Source organism: Pollicipes pollicipes, unplaced genomic scaffold (assembly GCF_011947565.3).
Source record: "Pollicipes pollicipes isolate AB1234 unplaced genomic scaffold, Ppol_2.1 Scaffold_4295;HRSCAF=5057_pilon_pilon_pilon, whole genome shotgun sequence".
NCBI lineage: Eukaryota > Metazoa > Arthropoda > Thecostraca > Pollicipedomorpha > Pollicipedidae > Pollicipes > Pollicipes pollicipes.
In genome coordinates, this window is record NW_023596461.1 from 12,906,566 (window position 1) to 12,923,217 (window position 16,652).

Consider the following 16,652-nt stretch of genomic DNA (forward strand, 5'->3'; position numbering starts at 1 on the left):
GCGCCTCGGGGAAGGCACTTGGCTACGTTTTGGAGCACGCTTTATTGGTGGTGCTCTTATGCTAATTATTATATTATGCGCCCACACACCTTGACGCCTACTTTTAACTATCTTTTCATTGCTTCGAAAGACGGGCAACAAAGCTGCCAAACTGCTGCTACGAGGATGACGCTATGGGGGCAATCAAGACTAATACGCTCAGCATTGGTGTTTATTCGTTCTGGACGAAGCGTACCCGAAACAGGATAGGGCAAGGAATTTTTAGCTTAACTCGCAAGTACCGCTGCAGGTTAGTCCGCAAAACTTTATTTCACTGCTCTGGATGTCTGGGGTGTAAGTGAACTGATTCTTGTGTTTATACGACCTGAACTCAGGCTAGGCTAAGAGGGACGAATATTTTTCATGAAAAATGCCTTGTAAGAACTTTTGCCTAAATTTACCTTCACAGAATGATATTTTATGGAAAGTTTGTTCTCATGGCAAGCTTTTGTCACATTTGATGAAAGGTGCCATCAACACATGGTCGAAACAGATTAATTTCTAGCATGATGAAGGTGTTTACTAGCCCATGTTTACTAACTGGCCTGTCATTGGCTTCCTCTGAGGTGAGATGTTGCAGACTATTTTGAAGCATCTCTGATCATGTGACACTTGCCATGCCTATTCATGTGGTGATATGATTTGTAATGGTAGGATATGGTATGATGTGTATGTGGTGTACACATTCTGTGACATACAGATGATATGATCTGTGAGCTCTAGGGATGAGGGATGTGTTTAATTAATTTACTGTCACTGGTCATGATCACTTGTCTTGAATGACAGGCATTAAATTGATATTCTTTTTAGGAAAAGGATAAGCTACCCTTGATGTGCTGGCAGGCATTTTTGAAATGGATCCAGCTGTTACTGCACTTCCTCAACTGGTTTGTATTGGCATTGTAAAGCAGTTGCCTGCCAAATCAACCACCACTACAACTACCTTCAGCTGTCAGCAATGCCAGCTGTCCTTCATGTCAGCATCAAGACTTGATAGGTATGTATGACTTCAATGTTTTGCACCATAAGCATGAACTCATTGAGCACTGCTTGGTTACTATGCCATCTGTGAGTGTGGTTTTGGACAGTCTCACATACTCTGTCATGTGAGGTGCTGAGTTACAAATCTTTGAGGATTGCTTCACTTACCAGTGTCTCTCTGTATGGAAAAGTAGTTTCTCATGCTGGTTGAACATCATGGGAATTGTCCCAAATTAGTGAAAGTTTCTTGGCTGACAGGGCTGACATCATCAGCTCTGCTCTCTCATGTCTGTTCTTGACATTTCCATCTGAAACAATCAGCACCTTTTAACAACTTTAAACATCCCAGCAGTCTAAAAGCTTGGATACTGATCCTTACCTTGGAGATGATTGTTCCGATGTTGGGAACATTTTTTTGGCTGACCGACAAGGAGCAGATAAGTTGACATAAGATACAATTTTAAATGATATTAGGTCTCAGTTGGAATATTTGGGCAATAGTTGATCTGAGCGTGATTTATTTGTGGCATTTTGATTGAGCTGTGATGCATGTATGATGTAATTGTGTGTGCGTGCATGCGTGCGTGCGTGCGTGCGTGCGTGCGTGCGTGTTCCACTTGGTGTGCTCATCATTGGCCTTGTTGCAGACATTTGATTGACTCCCACATTGATACAGAAGGTGGAAGGTGCTTAGACTGCAACCGCACATTCCAACGGAGCAAGCTTCTCCAGAAACACGTCCTCAATAGGATATGTGTCACCAAGAAAGAGTAAGTGTTTCATGTTGTTGCTGTGAGAACACTGATTGCTGCTCATTTCAAGTTATCCTGAGCTGCTCTGCCAAATTGTTTGTAATCATCCTGGTGAGCTGCACGTCACATTGCTGGGCACCCATGTGTTTCCCAACTTGGCCTAATTCTCTCAACTTGCTGTTGCAGGCATCTCTGTCGGTTTTGCTGCGCTCCCTTTCCCACGCAGTCCCGGCTAGCCATTCACGTATCCACCGTTCACCTCTGCGAGCCCAAAACAATCCTCTGCGATGCGTGCGGCGCGGTGTTCTCCCGGCGCGGCGCCCTGCAGAGACACCTGGCGACGTTCCACAAAAGCTCTGGTGCGGCGCCGCGCCGCTGCCCGCTCTGCGCCGCGTCGTTCCGCGCGGTGGACAACCTACAGCGCCATCTGGTCAGCCGCCACGCCAACTGGAAGCGCTGGGTGTGCTCGCTCTGCGGCCACCAGTACAACCACAGCGTGGACCTGAAGCGACATCTGAAGCGGAAGCACGGCGTCCAGCTGGCTCCCATCACTGGCCGTGGCAAAAAGGACATCCTGGATGTGAGTTGGTTCGCGTTGTGTGGTTTAGACCGGTAGCGAGTTAGTGACGTTTGCCTGTGGCTGTTCCTGCTTCACATGCTTTTGCTGTGAAGCTTTATTTGTGCGGCGGTATTTCTCGAAGACGAAGCTGCATCCATTGATGAAGCAACACCGACGGAGATCCAATGATGATAAAGTGTGTAATGTGGCCAATCGATGGGCCACTCGCTCTCATTTCCCTGTTTAGAGCCTGGCAGAGCGTGCTCACTTATTACTTTTTATCACTTATCACTTCTTTTTATTGTCAGAAGGTTAAACATGCTCTGAAGTTTGGGACCTAACAACCCGATGCAAAATGTTGTTAGTGTGCGTGCGCTGGCGCTAATTCCGGGCCTGGCTGCCGCGTAGGTGCACGTGCTGCCACCGGAGGGGCGCGCCGCTGCCGACGGGCCGCCACCGCTGGCCGCCGCCACCGCCGAGCGGCGCCAGAAGCTGCGACGCCTGCTCGACATGGTAGCCACGGAGCGGTACGACGCCGAGCTGCTCGAGTTCTTCCGGCGGCTGCCATTGGCACGGCCGGGCATCAAGCAGGGCCAGCCGGCAGCCGCCGAGCTGAGCCCAGTGCCGGCGGCCGAACCGGAGCCGCCGCCGGAGCCGGAGCCGGAGCCGGAGCCAGGGCCAGGGCCAGAGCCAGAGCCAGAGCCGGAGCCAGAGCCAGAGCCAGAGCACGAGCAGGAGCAGGAGCAGGAGCAGGAGCAGGAGCAGGGGCAGGGGCAGGGGCAGGCGCCGCCGGCTGAGCCGCCGCTGCTGCTCTCCGGCGCCCTAGTGTGTCTTGCTGGTGACCAGGTGGCGCTGCCGCTGCTCAGCGCCGAGCAGTTATGGCCTGCCTTGCCGCCGCCGCCCACCCAGCAGCAGCCGCCGCCGCCACCGACGCCTCCACTTGACCCTCCGCCCCCGTCACCGCAGCCGCCGCCGGTACCGATGCCGGTGCCGTTGCCGCGGGCCGTACGGCTGGTGCCGCCTGGGCTCAAGGTGCCCATCGCGCCGCTGCGGACGTCTGCCGCCACCGGCCGGCCGCCGCGGAGGCGCCGGAGGCGGCCCGGCGTTGGTCTGAAGGAGACACCGCAAACCCTGCCGCCGTCCGCGGCCGCCGCCGAGCCCCGCCCTGGCGCCGGGGCCGATCCGCTGCCGCCCGCCACCGGCTCCGGCGAGCAGCTCCGGCCGCTGGCGAGGGCCGCCGCAGCCCAGGCGCCGCTCGTGCTGCTGATGACGCGCCGGCCTCCGCCGATCTGGCCGGCCGCCGCTGCCGGCAGCTGGGTCGCTGCAGAGCCGGCGCCACCGGTCGCTCTCCCGCCCGCGCCGCCGCCGACCTCGGCTCAGATCGCGGCGACCCCGCGCGCCGGCGACCGGGCGACCGACGCTGCCCTCCCGCGCCGGGATCCCAGGGACACCGACGAGCGAACGCCCAGCTCTGGGGAAGATCTGGGCGAGGGCTGCGCGGTTGGTGCAACGCCGGGCGGAGCTGGAGGCGGGTCGACTCTTTGCGCGGAGGGAGACGCGGCCCTGCGGCTGGGCGGCGGCCCACTGGCCTGTCGGGGCGAAGATCCGCCGGTGTGGCCGAGGTCGGACCGGCGGTCGTCCTCGGAGGACCCCTCCGAGGCCGACCGAACGGTCACCGCAGAAGTAGACGCCTCTGTCCGGTTGAAGGGGGGTCCGTCGGTGCGCCGCAGAGCAAGCGCAGCTGTCCAGCCGTGGGGCGGGTCAGCGTTCCGCCTGGAGAACGCGGCGACAGCCCTGCCGCCCCGTTCCGAGGACGACCCCGCCTCGCCGGTCGGCGTCGAGGAGCACGCGGAGGCCCGCCCTGCCGAAGGGCCGTCAGGTGGCGCGGCGGCCGGACCGGCACCACCCTCCCGGAAGAGACGCCAGCCCGGCTCGGACGGCGCTCGGCCCGGCCCCAGACGCAGCTGGTCGGCGCCGGCGAGCGGCTGGGCCGGCGGCCGCGGCAAGGTGCTTCAGCCGCGCGTGCTGACCCGTCTCAACGCACAGACGACGCCCAAGACTGTCTCCCTGCTGGAGGTGGCCATCGCCGCCAGGTGGGCGCCGATTGGTCAGGGTGGCTGACGGCTGGGCCCTGATTGGTTGGGGCATAGGTAAGGGGTCGACAGGCAGGGCTTTGCGCGTGAAAGACGCTGGCAGAGGGCGGTCTTTGAGTGCGGGTAGGGTTCAGAGGGGAGTTTTCATTTGCTGTCTGTTTGTTAGTGTAGTACCCTGACCATTTCCCTTGTTCCCAAATCGATCGTCCAGGACGTATGTAGCTCACAGTGACACGTTATTGGTTAAGTCTTATGCGAGCTTGTCTAGAACTTTCGCCATTGTTTTTCACCCACCATGCGTTTATGGGTTGTGATACACATGTGGGCTTGAGCTTGACCTAGCATACGCGTTGCCCAGGAGTAAAGAGGATAAGGCGCAGTCTCGTTTCCCGTGCTGCACGTGCCGCAAAGTACTGTCGTCCAAGGGCAACCTGCGCTGCCACCTGGTCTCCCACACCGGCGAGACGCCCTTCCACTGCTCGGCCTGCTCGGCCACCTTCAGGTCAGACACCTTCAGGTCAGACACCTTCAGGTCAGGCCACATTCAGGTCAGAAGCACCTTTGTTCAGCGCTTGGAGTCGGACGGCGCACATGTGCTCAGCCAGAGGCGGCCTGAAAAACGGCTGCACTGCGTGGCTGCGTTGGTGCAGGAGTGTATCTTGGTAATTTGACTGCGCTTTGCAGTGATGTCTCTGATTTCAGAGCCCCTGCTGCACATAAGATGTGGCAAATACCCGCACCGAAGTATCTCCCTGGTAAAATAACGCCAGTGCAGCAGACAATTTTTGTCACATGACATCAAGCTGTCATGCGGTGTCATGACACCGTGGTCGCTGTTTGAGCCTGGCTGTCGTGGTCGGCTGCCGGTCGGTCGTGAGGAACTAGTCTTACCAGCGCAGTGTCTAGCATTTAAACCAGCATGTCTGCAATACAGTCTGCGCGGCTGGCGCAATCATCGGAGTTATAGGCGAAAATTGAAAAGGAGGAGCGGCTTAGGGATTAATTTGTGCGTATTATTCCAGACATCTAAAGCAAAGTAATATAATTACCAGGTGTGGTACTAAGTCTTGTACTGTACCGTACCAAGTGCTGTGCTGTTCTGTGCTGTACCGAGTAGTGTACCATACTATATTGTAAGTACTGACTCTGTCGTGCACCGCCTTCCCGTACAGAACCAGCCCAGCTGTTAGCCATGTCAGCCGTTGGCCAGTGTTGAGTGCGTCTCGGCGTGCCGTGTGGTCCGAGGTGCGTCGCTGAGGCTGCGCTCGGCCGTCGTCAGGTACTACACAAACGCCAAGGGTCACCTGCGCCGACACACGGCGGCGCGCGCCGTCTGCGACGTGTGCTCGCGCTCCTTCCTGCTGCCGATGGACCTGCGCCGGCACCAGCGCACGCACCGCTCCCAGGCCAGGTGGGTCGGCCGCCGGTGCGAGGGATGGCGCGGCTCAGGGGTGTACACGGGCGCGGATGAGGGCGGTGAGGTCACACCAGGATGGATGGGAGAGGGCCGACATCCGCAGCTGGACGTGGTGTTGATCTCGCTGGATGTCCCGCCAGGTCTCCACCGTCCGGTTGCCAAGTGCTCCGTGGTGCAGCAGTGTCTGCTGGCGTTCGGCGAGGGTGTCCTTACCTTGTCGTCTGCTATGTGCCAGTATGTGCTGTCTGTCCGAGTTGTGCTGTCCGTCCGCCGGGCTGACCACGTGCCGTGTATCGGCCAGGGTCTCCTGCCCGGAGTGTCCGTCCCAGTTGTGTGCTGTCCGTCTTCAGGACTGACACGTGCCGTGTCGGCCAGGCTTTCCTGCCCGGAGTGTCCGTCCCAGTTCAGCCGGGCGGACAACTTGACCCGTCACCGCCGACAGAACCACGGCGGGGGTGCGTCCACGCACGCCTGCCCCACCTGTCACAGCAGCTTCAAAACGGCCGCCTGGCTCCGGCAGCACCTGAAGATACACACCGGTGAGAGTGGGCGCGCGACAGGTTATCTCCGCCGCTCGGGCAGCGGCGGCGCCCTGCCCACGTCGTAGTGATGCAGCTGGAGGCGGGCCTGAGTCGTACCGGACGTACTAAAGAGCGGATAATGTGCGTTCGTGGTGTGATTCGCCCGTGGCTGCGTGTCCGCCGACGTCATAGCTCGTAAACGCCGGAGGGGCTTGCTCTGGGGCGAGCGTGCCGCCCCGCCCCGGACCGCTCCGTCACGGCGGTGCGCCCCGCCTCCACCCGCGCTCCGTGCTGACCCGGCTCGCCCCAGCCGCCAGGGACGAGGTGTGCGAGGTGTGCGGACAACGGTTCGCGCTGCGTGCTTACCTCGAGCGGCACATGAAGTCGCACGGCCAGCAGCGCGTCTACTGCGGCGTCTGCCCCCGCCGCTTCATCAACCTCAAGAACTTGATGGTGGGTGGCCGCGCTGTTCCGGCCGCATCGTCGTTCGCGTAAATAACTTGTTCGGGAAAGCATGCTTTGAAGCCATTAGTTACGCGTCATTGCACGTTCCGTAGTCAAGACGAACCTGCGTCGGTCGTTTCGTTTTTAGCGCAGGGTTAACTACCGCTACCTAAAATCACACTTCCTTGCGCATTTTGTTACTCTGCATCGCATATTTTCAGCGTTATGTTTGCCTCATTTTTATGCTTGGGTACTCGCGTATTTGCCTCATTTTTATGCCATATCGCGTAGAGTTTCGCGCGAGATTAAGTGTAATGCATCGATGTCTGGCACCGTTGGTGGTGTGTGGGCCAGTGAGGACATAGTGCCCGAGCGGCGCGCCCTACCGCGCCTCGTCCACACGCTCCACCCCGCCGCAGGTGCATCGAGAGACCTTCCACCGGAACCCGGCGCCGCTCTCTGCCGAGGAGACGCGCCTGGCGACGACGCCGCGGCCCGAGAGTGGGCCGCCGCCGCCCGGCCGCCGGCGCGCCGTCTCTCCGGCGGCGCCCCGGCCGCGGCGGCGCACCCGGCTCAACCAGCTGACGGTGGAGATTGTGCGGGGCCGGGGCCGGGGCCGGGGGCGGGGCCGGCGGCCGGCCTCGCCGTCGGACCAGTCCAGCGGCGGCCCGACGGACGGCAGCGACGAGGAGTGGAGGCCCGACTAGCTGCAGACCGGTCCGGCCGGTGGGCCATCACGGCTGTCACGGCTGTGATGCCTGTGACGGCCGTGGTGGCTGTGACGGCTGTGTGCTGTGCTGTGTGCTGTGGAGTCCGCGTCAATACAGATTGGAGCTATCTTATCACGGCGGTGTTGAGATGGCTGACATTTGAACGCGTGTTCGGTTAGCCGACGGCGGGCGACCGCACGCCATACCGTTATCAGCGCGCACGACCTACAGTCGGCGTTTGTCTGACTGGAGGTCCGACATACAACGAGGCGGTGGCCGCTGACGCGCGCGTGACAGGCGCAGCAGCACCCGCGCAATGCGCTGAAGGAGCGCTGGTGGCGCATCTGCCCGCTTCCCGGCCTCCTCCCTGCTGCGACACATTCCTGTCAGCCGAACGGAGGGGAGAGAGCGAGAAGGTGGGAGGAAACTCCACAACTCCACGCGCGGCCTCTCAGCTGAACCTCGCGGGGGCCTGCACGTGGCGCTGCGCGTCTCCGGCTCTGGCCGGGGATGGTCTGGACCGGCGGATAGGGGCTCCGGACAGGAGCTTTGGCGGAAACTCGGCTTTCGGCGTGACGTTTATTTGGGGGGGGAGGGGGTAGTGACAGTGACACGGAGGCCTGTACTCACGTGCTACCTAGGGCGCGCCCCATCTGACGTATATCCCGCAATTGACGGCGGGGGCTCATGCACGCATAAAAAATGCTTCCACAGTGAAAGTGACGAGAGGGCTGTTGCAAACGCTGAGAACACATATGGGCGTTTACTTCGGGTCTTGTGCTCACGGGACGCCTATTATCCAATGTGCCCAACGTGAGTTTTCTACCGACATTCAAGGGCGGGGTTACGCCTACGAACCCTAACGATTTTTCTAACATCCCAAAACAATGTTTGGAGCGGTGCGGTGACAACTCCACGACTGTTAGATGCTGGGGTTATAACGAGCTCTACAACTGTGAACAGAATCTAGCCACCAGAATCTGAGTCATCCAGACGTCGGTGATGGTTGTCTTTACGATTCTGCACTTGTCAGGATACACGCGTGCTGGCTTCTCGGCGTGCTTCCTGAAAGGGCATACCGCTCCGTGACAGCTCACCGCACACCACGGTGATCGACACCGGCCATCAATAGCATAGACAGCGCTATGTTTCGGCCTACTTTTGTGACACTCCGCTCCCTGAACCTGGCGTAAAACACCGAATGCTGGACATCGTCTCTGAAGATGACGAAATAGCTATGGGAGGTGCCTGGACTCCGGGCTTTCCACTTCCATCGCGCAGGACAGAGGGTGGCAAAGATACGTGATGTCATGCATCTCCCTGCCTCCAACATGAAGAGCATGCATCGGTCCGGTTCTCGTGACACCTTCACGTGCTCTCCTTCATCACTCCTGCAGCCGCCCCAGACACCACCTTTGTGCCTGAGGCTGCTCCAGACGCCACCTCACTGTGCCTGCAGCTGCTCCAGACGCTACCTAACTGTGGCTGCAGCTGCTCCAAACGTTACCTCACTGTGCCTGCAGCTACTCCAGACGCTACCTAACTGTGGCTGCAGCTGCTCCAGACGCTACCTCACCGTGCCTTCAGCTGCTCCAGACGCTACCTCACAATGATCACAATGATCACAATGATCCCTGACATACAGTGAACGATAAAAATAATGTTTTCGTTTCGGAACTATCATTCGCACTAAAGTGTCACTTACTGGCCGTGCCAAAGGTCAAGCTGGTTAAGGCGTACGCCTTAGTGCGTGAGTGGCCAGCGCAACGGACTTAAGTCGGTGAGCAAGTTGATTGGATTAAAATCTAAAACGTCGCATGAAAGCAAAAAGGCAAAAACAGGTTCGGTCAGCGACCACATCTTAACCATAAATGGCACGTTGCAAACTCCCTCCCACCCCTGCATTATCTCACGGCATATTGGGGTTATATCAATGCGGGAGAAAGAGCTCTTGCCGGGTTAATGCGTCCAAAAAATCCCTCCCCATCGCTCTGCTATCACTTTTTTCACTCTTTTTGATGTTACAAACTGCATCGCCAAGGTGGATAATTTCTTGCTTCGTATCACAGCTATGGTCCATGTCTTTAACTGCAGTGTCTGAAACAAATTCCATCGTTTTCCATAGTGCTCAAAAACCATATTTCTAGTATATACAATCTGCGTATGGAAAACTTGTACTTCCAATTCAGAACTACCCACCAGAAATCTGACACTGGAAAACCTATTTCATGCTCTGGGTTACATGGATGGCGGACCAGTGCCTCGCAACAAGCCGTGCTTGGTGAGGCTGCTTGATCATTTCGCATTTCGGACGGTGCAACTATTTCGTCATGTGACGACTTTGTGTAGTGTTAAGCAGCAATTCTGATTCCAGCGTCGCTCATGAACCAAAACGGCGACTTTTTAAAGCGGCATTTAGGTAGCGTCCATACCATATGTACCTTGGACCTAATGGCTACATATAATAAACTCGTAAAAAATAGAGCAAGGCATGAAACACTTGTTCCATTCACCCGCACTTTGTCATTATAATGATTTTCCTCAAAATTGAGCTACAGCGCCAGTACCTCATTGAAGCGGCGGTGAGCCGCTCACTGGAGGGTCAGTGTTTCACTGGAGGGTCACTGTTTCACTGGAGAGTCACTGTTTCACTGGGACTGTCACACGTCCGGCACTAGAGCGACTGCAATGCCGCTCTATTGAAGGTCACTGTTTCACTGGAGGGTCACTGTTCCACTGGGACTGTCACACGTCCGGCACTAGAGCGGCTGCAATGCCGCTCTATTGAAGGTCACTGTTTCACTGGAGGGTCACTGTTTCACTGGAAGGTCACTGTTTCACTGGGACTGTCACACGTCCGGCACTAGAGCGGTGGGGTGTCCGGCACAGGAGAGACCGCGCATGTCACCAGGAGCGGCCGTCGGGCACAGGAGAGGCCACATATTCGGCACTGGTGCGGCCGTGTGCCGGAACATGAGAGGACTTGCGCCCGGCACAGGAGCAGCCGTCCAGTACTGGGGCGGCCGTGCTCCCGCCACAGGAGGGGCCGTGTGTCCGACATAGGAGAGGCCGCGTGCCCGGTATAGGAGAGGCCGCGTGTCTAATCCGGGCACGGACATCCAGCACTGAAGTGGGTGCACATTCGGCACGCATTGGGTACAGGACAGGCAGCATATCTGGCACATGAAAGGCCGTATGTCTGGCACAGGAGAGGCAGCATGTCTGGCACATGAAAGGCCGTATGTCTGGCACAGGAGAGGCAGCATATCTGGCACATGAAAGGCCGTATGTCTGGCACAGGAGAGGCCCTATGTCTGGCACAGGAGAGGCCATTCGCCGGCAAAGGACAGAACACGCACGTTCTCGAAGCGGCCTACGTCAACAGGTGCTTACATACAAGATAACTGGTCGATATTCTTTTGAGAGCGCCTCTAAGAAAACAAAGACACGATTTTCTCCCCAGCATCAGTGACTGGCAAAATCGCTGCAGGTGTTCGCTGCCGTTGTGCGGGCCAGAGGTGCAGATCATGGTCTCCTGGTATAAAAGACGGCGGGTCTCTCACAGCAGCATTCGGCCACCGCGATGAAGACATTCGCACTGATTCTGGTTGTCTGCTCCTCGGCCTGGTCGGCCCCGGGGCCAGTGCGTCAGGACGACTGGAAACCACCTCCTTCCGATAAGGGCGACTGGAAACCGCCTCCCTCCGATAAGGGCGACTGGAAACCGCCTCCCTCCGACCGCGACGACTCGCTTCCTCCCATCCAGCCACGCGCAACAAACCTTGACTGTGGAACTCACGTGCTGACAGAAGGCGAGTACACAATCGAGTCTCCCAATCATCCATCAAACTACCCAAATTACGTCGATTGCGACTATGTTTTGTCCAGTGACAGCGATATCACCTTGGCCTGCAGCAGCTTTAATTTGGAGCAGCACAGCTCGTGCGCGTGGGACTGGCTGGAGGTGAACGGCGAGAAGTTTTGCGGTACCTCGGGACCTACGGCATCCACAGCCCAGGCCTTCGACATCTCCTTCCACAGCGACTACAGCGTAGTAAGACCGGGCTTCCAGTGCACGCTGACGGTCGCCGGCGGCGGCGGCGGCGGCGGCGGTGGCGGTGGCGGTGGCTCAGAACTTACGTGTGGTGGCAGCACCTTGGTACGCGACACCACTTACACCATCAAGTCCACCAACCATCCGAACAATTATCCCATCAACGAGGACTGTAACTACCAGCTGACAGCGGAGAACGCAGGTGATACCATCTCCATGTCTTGCTCTGCGTTTAACGTGGAACGGCACTCGTCTTGCTCCTGGGACTGGCTGTCCGTGAACGGTCAGAAGTTCTGTGGTACATCAGGCCCCAGCGCCGTAACCTCGGTGTCTACGATGACCGTCGACTGGCACTCGGACTACTCGGTGGTGAGGAGCGGCTTCCTCTGCCAACTGGAGGCGACGGAATCACAGGCTACCACTACGGCTGCTCCTTCAGGTTCCTGCTCTTGCGGCGTTCCGAACCGCTCCTCCCGCATCGTCGGCGGCGTGGAGACCGAGGTGCGTGAGTATCCTTGGCAGGCGGGCCTGGTCAGCGCCGGCGGCACCCGCACCTGGTGCGGCGGCAGTGTCCTCAACAACCGCTACGTGATGTCGGCGGCCCACTGTACGGTCGGATCGTCACCCAGCCAGATCGAGGTGCTTCTCAAGGAGCATCGCATCAGCAACAGCGACGGTGAGATTCGCGCCAGTGTGCAGCAGATCATCAACCACCCGAGCTACACGTCCGTATCCGGCTCCGGTTACGACTTCTCGCTGCTGAAGTTGACCAACCCCATCACTTTCCCAAGTGACAACTCGCTGGCGCCAGTGTGCCTGCCCACCGCCGGTAACGACTTTGTCGGCGCCGACGCAATCGTCACCGGCTGGGGTACCACCAGCTCGGGTGGCTCACAGGCCACCACTCTGAGGGAGGTCACCGTGCCCGTCATCTCCAACACCGCCTGCAGGTCGTCATACAGCAGCATCAACCCGTCCATGATCTGTGCCGGTCTCAGTGAGGGCGGCAAGGACTCGTGCCAGGGCGACAGCGGCGGCCCGCTGGTCAGCCTCGAGTCTGACCGCTACTCCCTCATCGGCGTCGTCTCGTGGGGTCGGGGATGTGCTCTGCCCGGCTACCCGGGCGTCTACGCCCGAGTCACCGAGGTGCTGTCCTGGATCCAGACCAACACCGCTGACGGCACCTACTGCTCTTAGAAGAACCGTCAGCTTAGGGTTTGCGCACAGAGTTTGTTTCAGCGTAAATTTCGGTCGCATTGGCTTGCGTCGCAAGAAAAGTCACCATTCTTGCAGTGTCGGTTTGGTGCAGGATGTATTGCATTTCGGATGGCATTAAATAAATGCACGTCTCCTTAAGCATGTGTTTACACGTGCATTCATGGAAAAACATAGCCAAGAACATCACAACAGCCCACTTGGCATCGAGCCGTTGGATGCTACCAGTTGTATGCCCACTGGAACTGAGGATTCGCTGTAATTTGGTATTTAAATCCTGCGGTGAGTGGATTTCGATTACAATGCCGGTTTGAGGTTTGGATAAATAGATGGTGTCCAATAGATTCGAAAAAATCGGGTGTCCAAAATATTTGAACCCTTGTATGAAAATCGCCAGACGTTAACATCCGACAGATCTTATCTTTCAACTTCTGTTGTTGATTTGTGGTTGGCTTTTCAGCGGCTCATTTTGGACTCGAGCAAAAAAGAATCACTGAGGAAACCATTGGTGGCAGTTTATCAATAGTTATTGAAGCTTCAGTATTGGAGAAGGTTTTGTGTAACTACATGGCAAGGTGGACGACGTCTACGCCCTTGTAATGACGCCAACTGCGCTTTTGGCTTATTTCCATGTTGTGTTAAAAATTTGTTACGGTGGAGTTCATGATCTCTTTCGAAAACAACACGAACAAATAATCTCCCTTCGGAAGAACTGAGCTGTTTGGTTGATAGTTTTCCGAACATGCAACAACGTTGAAGTACAATTCTTATATGATCCGCAACTGCAACTCCTCTGCAACTCATTTTTAGGCACCCACTAGCCATCCTAGGGATACCTGATATTTTCCTTATTTATTCATGTCCGCAAAATTATTTAAAATGATCGGGCTGGTTTGTTCTTGAGGACGAGACCACCACCCCAAGACTGAAGAGACTCATCAATGCAGGTACTTGCAATCCTGACTTTCAGGGTTCAAATATTTCTGTTCGGATATACAGATCAGTCAGGAAATAAAAGAAAGAAGAAACGATACGTGCGACTCTCACAGCATTCACTCATTGCGCTTACGTCTGTGAAAACAAAGCAAACATCATGACATAACGGTACAATTAAAATTACCTGCGCTCTGAAACCCATGCAATAGATTCGTCACCTCAATCTTAATCTATTGGAATCTTGCAAAACTGAATCTTCAGTACGAGAGTCTCGAATTGCCAATCTCCTACCTGCCCGAGCTGCACGGTTTGGCAGGTAGGAATACCGGCAGACTACGCGCAGATACCGGGCACGCATTGTTTGGAACCCGAGCGGGTCTGAACATGTAAGCTAATAACAGCCTACCGGTCACGCATGTTCATCTGCGTTTTGACCGTGTATCCGCACCGATGTGGCAAGGGCCTGCCGAACATCCAGCGTGCATCAGCGACGCTCACCGTGCAGACAGCCGCTCATCTGGTGCAGCAGACCGCGACCGAAGGCCAGCCGCGCTCTGAGAGGGCCGACGGCCGAGCGGAGCGCCGCCGCCTGCAGTCGGCCCCACGCGCCGGCGCCCGCTGCCGTCAGGTCCGACGGCGCCCGCGCTGGCCGGCACACAGAGCGGGTTACGGAGGGGTGCAGTGTGTTCGTTGTCCGGCACACAGAGCGGGTTACGGACGGGATGCAGTGTGTTCGTTGTCCGGCACCGGGTTTACGTTGACGGGTGCAGTGGGTTACGGACGGGTGTAGTGTGTTCGTTGTCCAGCGCACGGGGATGCGGACGGGTGCAGTGTGTCACGGACAGGTGCAGCGTGTTCGGTGTCCGGCACACAGAACGTGTTACGCACGGGATGCAGCGTGTTCGTTGTCCGGTACATAGCGTGGGTTACGGACGGGTGCAATGTATTCGTTGTCCGGCAAACAGACCGGGTTACGGACGGGTGCAGTGTGTTCGTTGTCTGGTACATAGAATGGGTTGTGGATGGGTGCAGTGTATTCGTTGTCCAGCACATAGAACGGGTTACGGGCGGGTGCAGTGTGTTCGCTGTCTGGCACACATCACGGGTTACGCACGGGATGCAGTGTGTTTGTTGTCCGGTACACAGCGTGGGTTATGGACGGGTGCAGTGTTTTCGGATAGCTTGGTACAGACATCTCCATAATCACTGCATTTCAAGGTTACGTGGGTGTTACCATCATGCCCATAATTTTCGCAAGACGTAACCAACAAAACGAATGCTTCATTCTGCTGACGTCATGTAAGTGCTGTTACATAAAAAGTCGACCATATGCCATGGTGAAACCATATGCCACCGAAACTGCGAGACGAGGACAGAAAATAAGGAAATTTACGACCAAAAATGCAAGAAATCCTTGATCTGGGGCGAAATGAAGGCTCGTTCGTCTAGGATATCTAAGGCGCTATTTTCGGTTTGGACGCTGCGATGTTTGCAACTAGAGCCGGCACGGTGCATGACTTCGAGGCTGGGTGAGACATCGAATCGTTTGTGGTCACTGTAGTTCAGACGTTGGTCCGGTCCCCAATAACACGACAACCCCAATACTAAAAGGAACACGGGAGGCATGCTGGTGGCCGTTTCTCTCCCAAATGCAAATTTTGGCCCAGTAGTACTTTTTACGAATTTCCGCCACTGCTCCAGAGCGAGAGCTTCGAGTTCAGAGTGCCAGCGTCATTAGAACCAAACATCATTAAAACCAGGAGTGTCAGAACCTCTCCAAAGGAAGGAAACCGATACCCATTTTAGAACCTCTTTAAAATCAACACAAATATGGCCAGTGCTAAAATTTTAGAATGTTTTGGGCTCAGCGTCTGCCCCCCCCCCCCCCCCCGGCCCCGCGCCTCTGGTGAAAGAAAAGCACTTTGCCCTCCAAGTGCTCATGACAATTTTTGCATGAGCACGATATCCTTACATGGTAAAAGATGGCTTAACACGCGTCCGGGTGGCCGGTTAGGTGCCCTTCGTTAGGGTGGGTAGGGGAGTCAATTTGACACTCCCCGCTGAGATCTCGGGAACTAAGAATACTAGACACACCAAATTTACAGGGTATCTTGACCTGTACGTGAACTCACTTATGTCAAAGTTTGCGCCTCCAGGCTGGTCTCTTAAGCGCCCCTAGATCCTAGGCAACTGCATCTAAGCAAAAGGTCACAAACCCATTTGAGGTTAGTGACCTTGTTTGATCTTTTGAGGGTCATGGTGACCAAAATCATACAAGACTGCTTTGAGTTTTGCATTTGAATATGTGACAAAGATTACACTAGGCAGTATGCTCCTATAACAAAATGTTGACCCGGGTCATCTTAGGTCAATGACCTGTTCTGACCACTAAGAAGGCCATGGAAGATGTATAATGCTGTTTCTGTTGTCAACAAATTCGAAATGAGCACCACAAGCTATCCCATACAGCAAGCCCTAACGCAATAAATCAGATTTGTTTGACCTTGGTCTTACGTTCATACCTGACCTTAGGTCAACGTAATTTGCTCATTCAATATTTTTGGTGACCAAGAAAGCATCTCTGAAATGCATGGCTTCGTCAAACTCTCCGTTTGAACAAACACAGATTTGACAATTCCCTAAAAATTATGTTCGCTGAAACCATGGCTTGAGTTTGGCCTGCCATAGGTCAATGACCTGACAAGGTACATCTTTATGTCAAGCAATCCACTATTCAGTTGTGTACAGCTACGCAAGATTTGGCGTGGCTGCGCCGCGCCGTTCGGAAACCATTCTGGAAAAACCTTTGTGGGGGGTCTATTTGACACCCCACGTGAGCGCGTGTTAAAACGGTTCTTTGCCCGATTCCGAAATTGTCCGCCCTCTTGCATCCAAGCGTTTTCACTTGGAAAGGAGATGCGTCATGGAACT

At 56.0% G+C, this 16,652-nt stretch overlaps 2 protein-coding genes across 2 annotated transcripts; both read left to right on the forward strand.

Moving 5' to 3' along the window:
• Positions 1-1,098: 1,098 nt before the first annotated feature.
• LOC119097177 (zinc finger protein 628) lies at positions 1,099-10,579 on the forward strand. Its single transcript, XM_037220236.1, has 10 exons — positions 1,099-1,107; positions 2,101-2,352; positions 2,812-2,931; positions 3,712-4,424; positions 4,783-4,926; positions 5,704-5,835; positions 6,217-6,380; positions 6,673-6,815; positions 7,226-7,307; positions 10,557-10,579. Exons 1-10 carry the CDS (start codon positions 1,099-1,101, stop codon positions 10,577-10,579), a joined length of 1,782 nt encoding a protein of 593 aa, XP_037076131.1.
• Positions 10,580-11,099: 520 nt separating this feature from the next.
• LOC119097124 (transmembrane protease serine 5-like) lies at positions 11,100-12,926 on the forward strand. Its single transcript, XM_037220175.1, has one exon. The coding sequence runs from the start codon at positions 11,100-11,102 to the stop codon at positions 12,765-12,767; it is 1,668 nt and encodes a 555-aa protein (XP_037076070.1). The 3' UTR covers positions 12,768-12,926.
• The last annotated feature ends 3,726 nt before the right edge of the window (positions 12,927-16,652 follow it).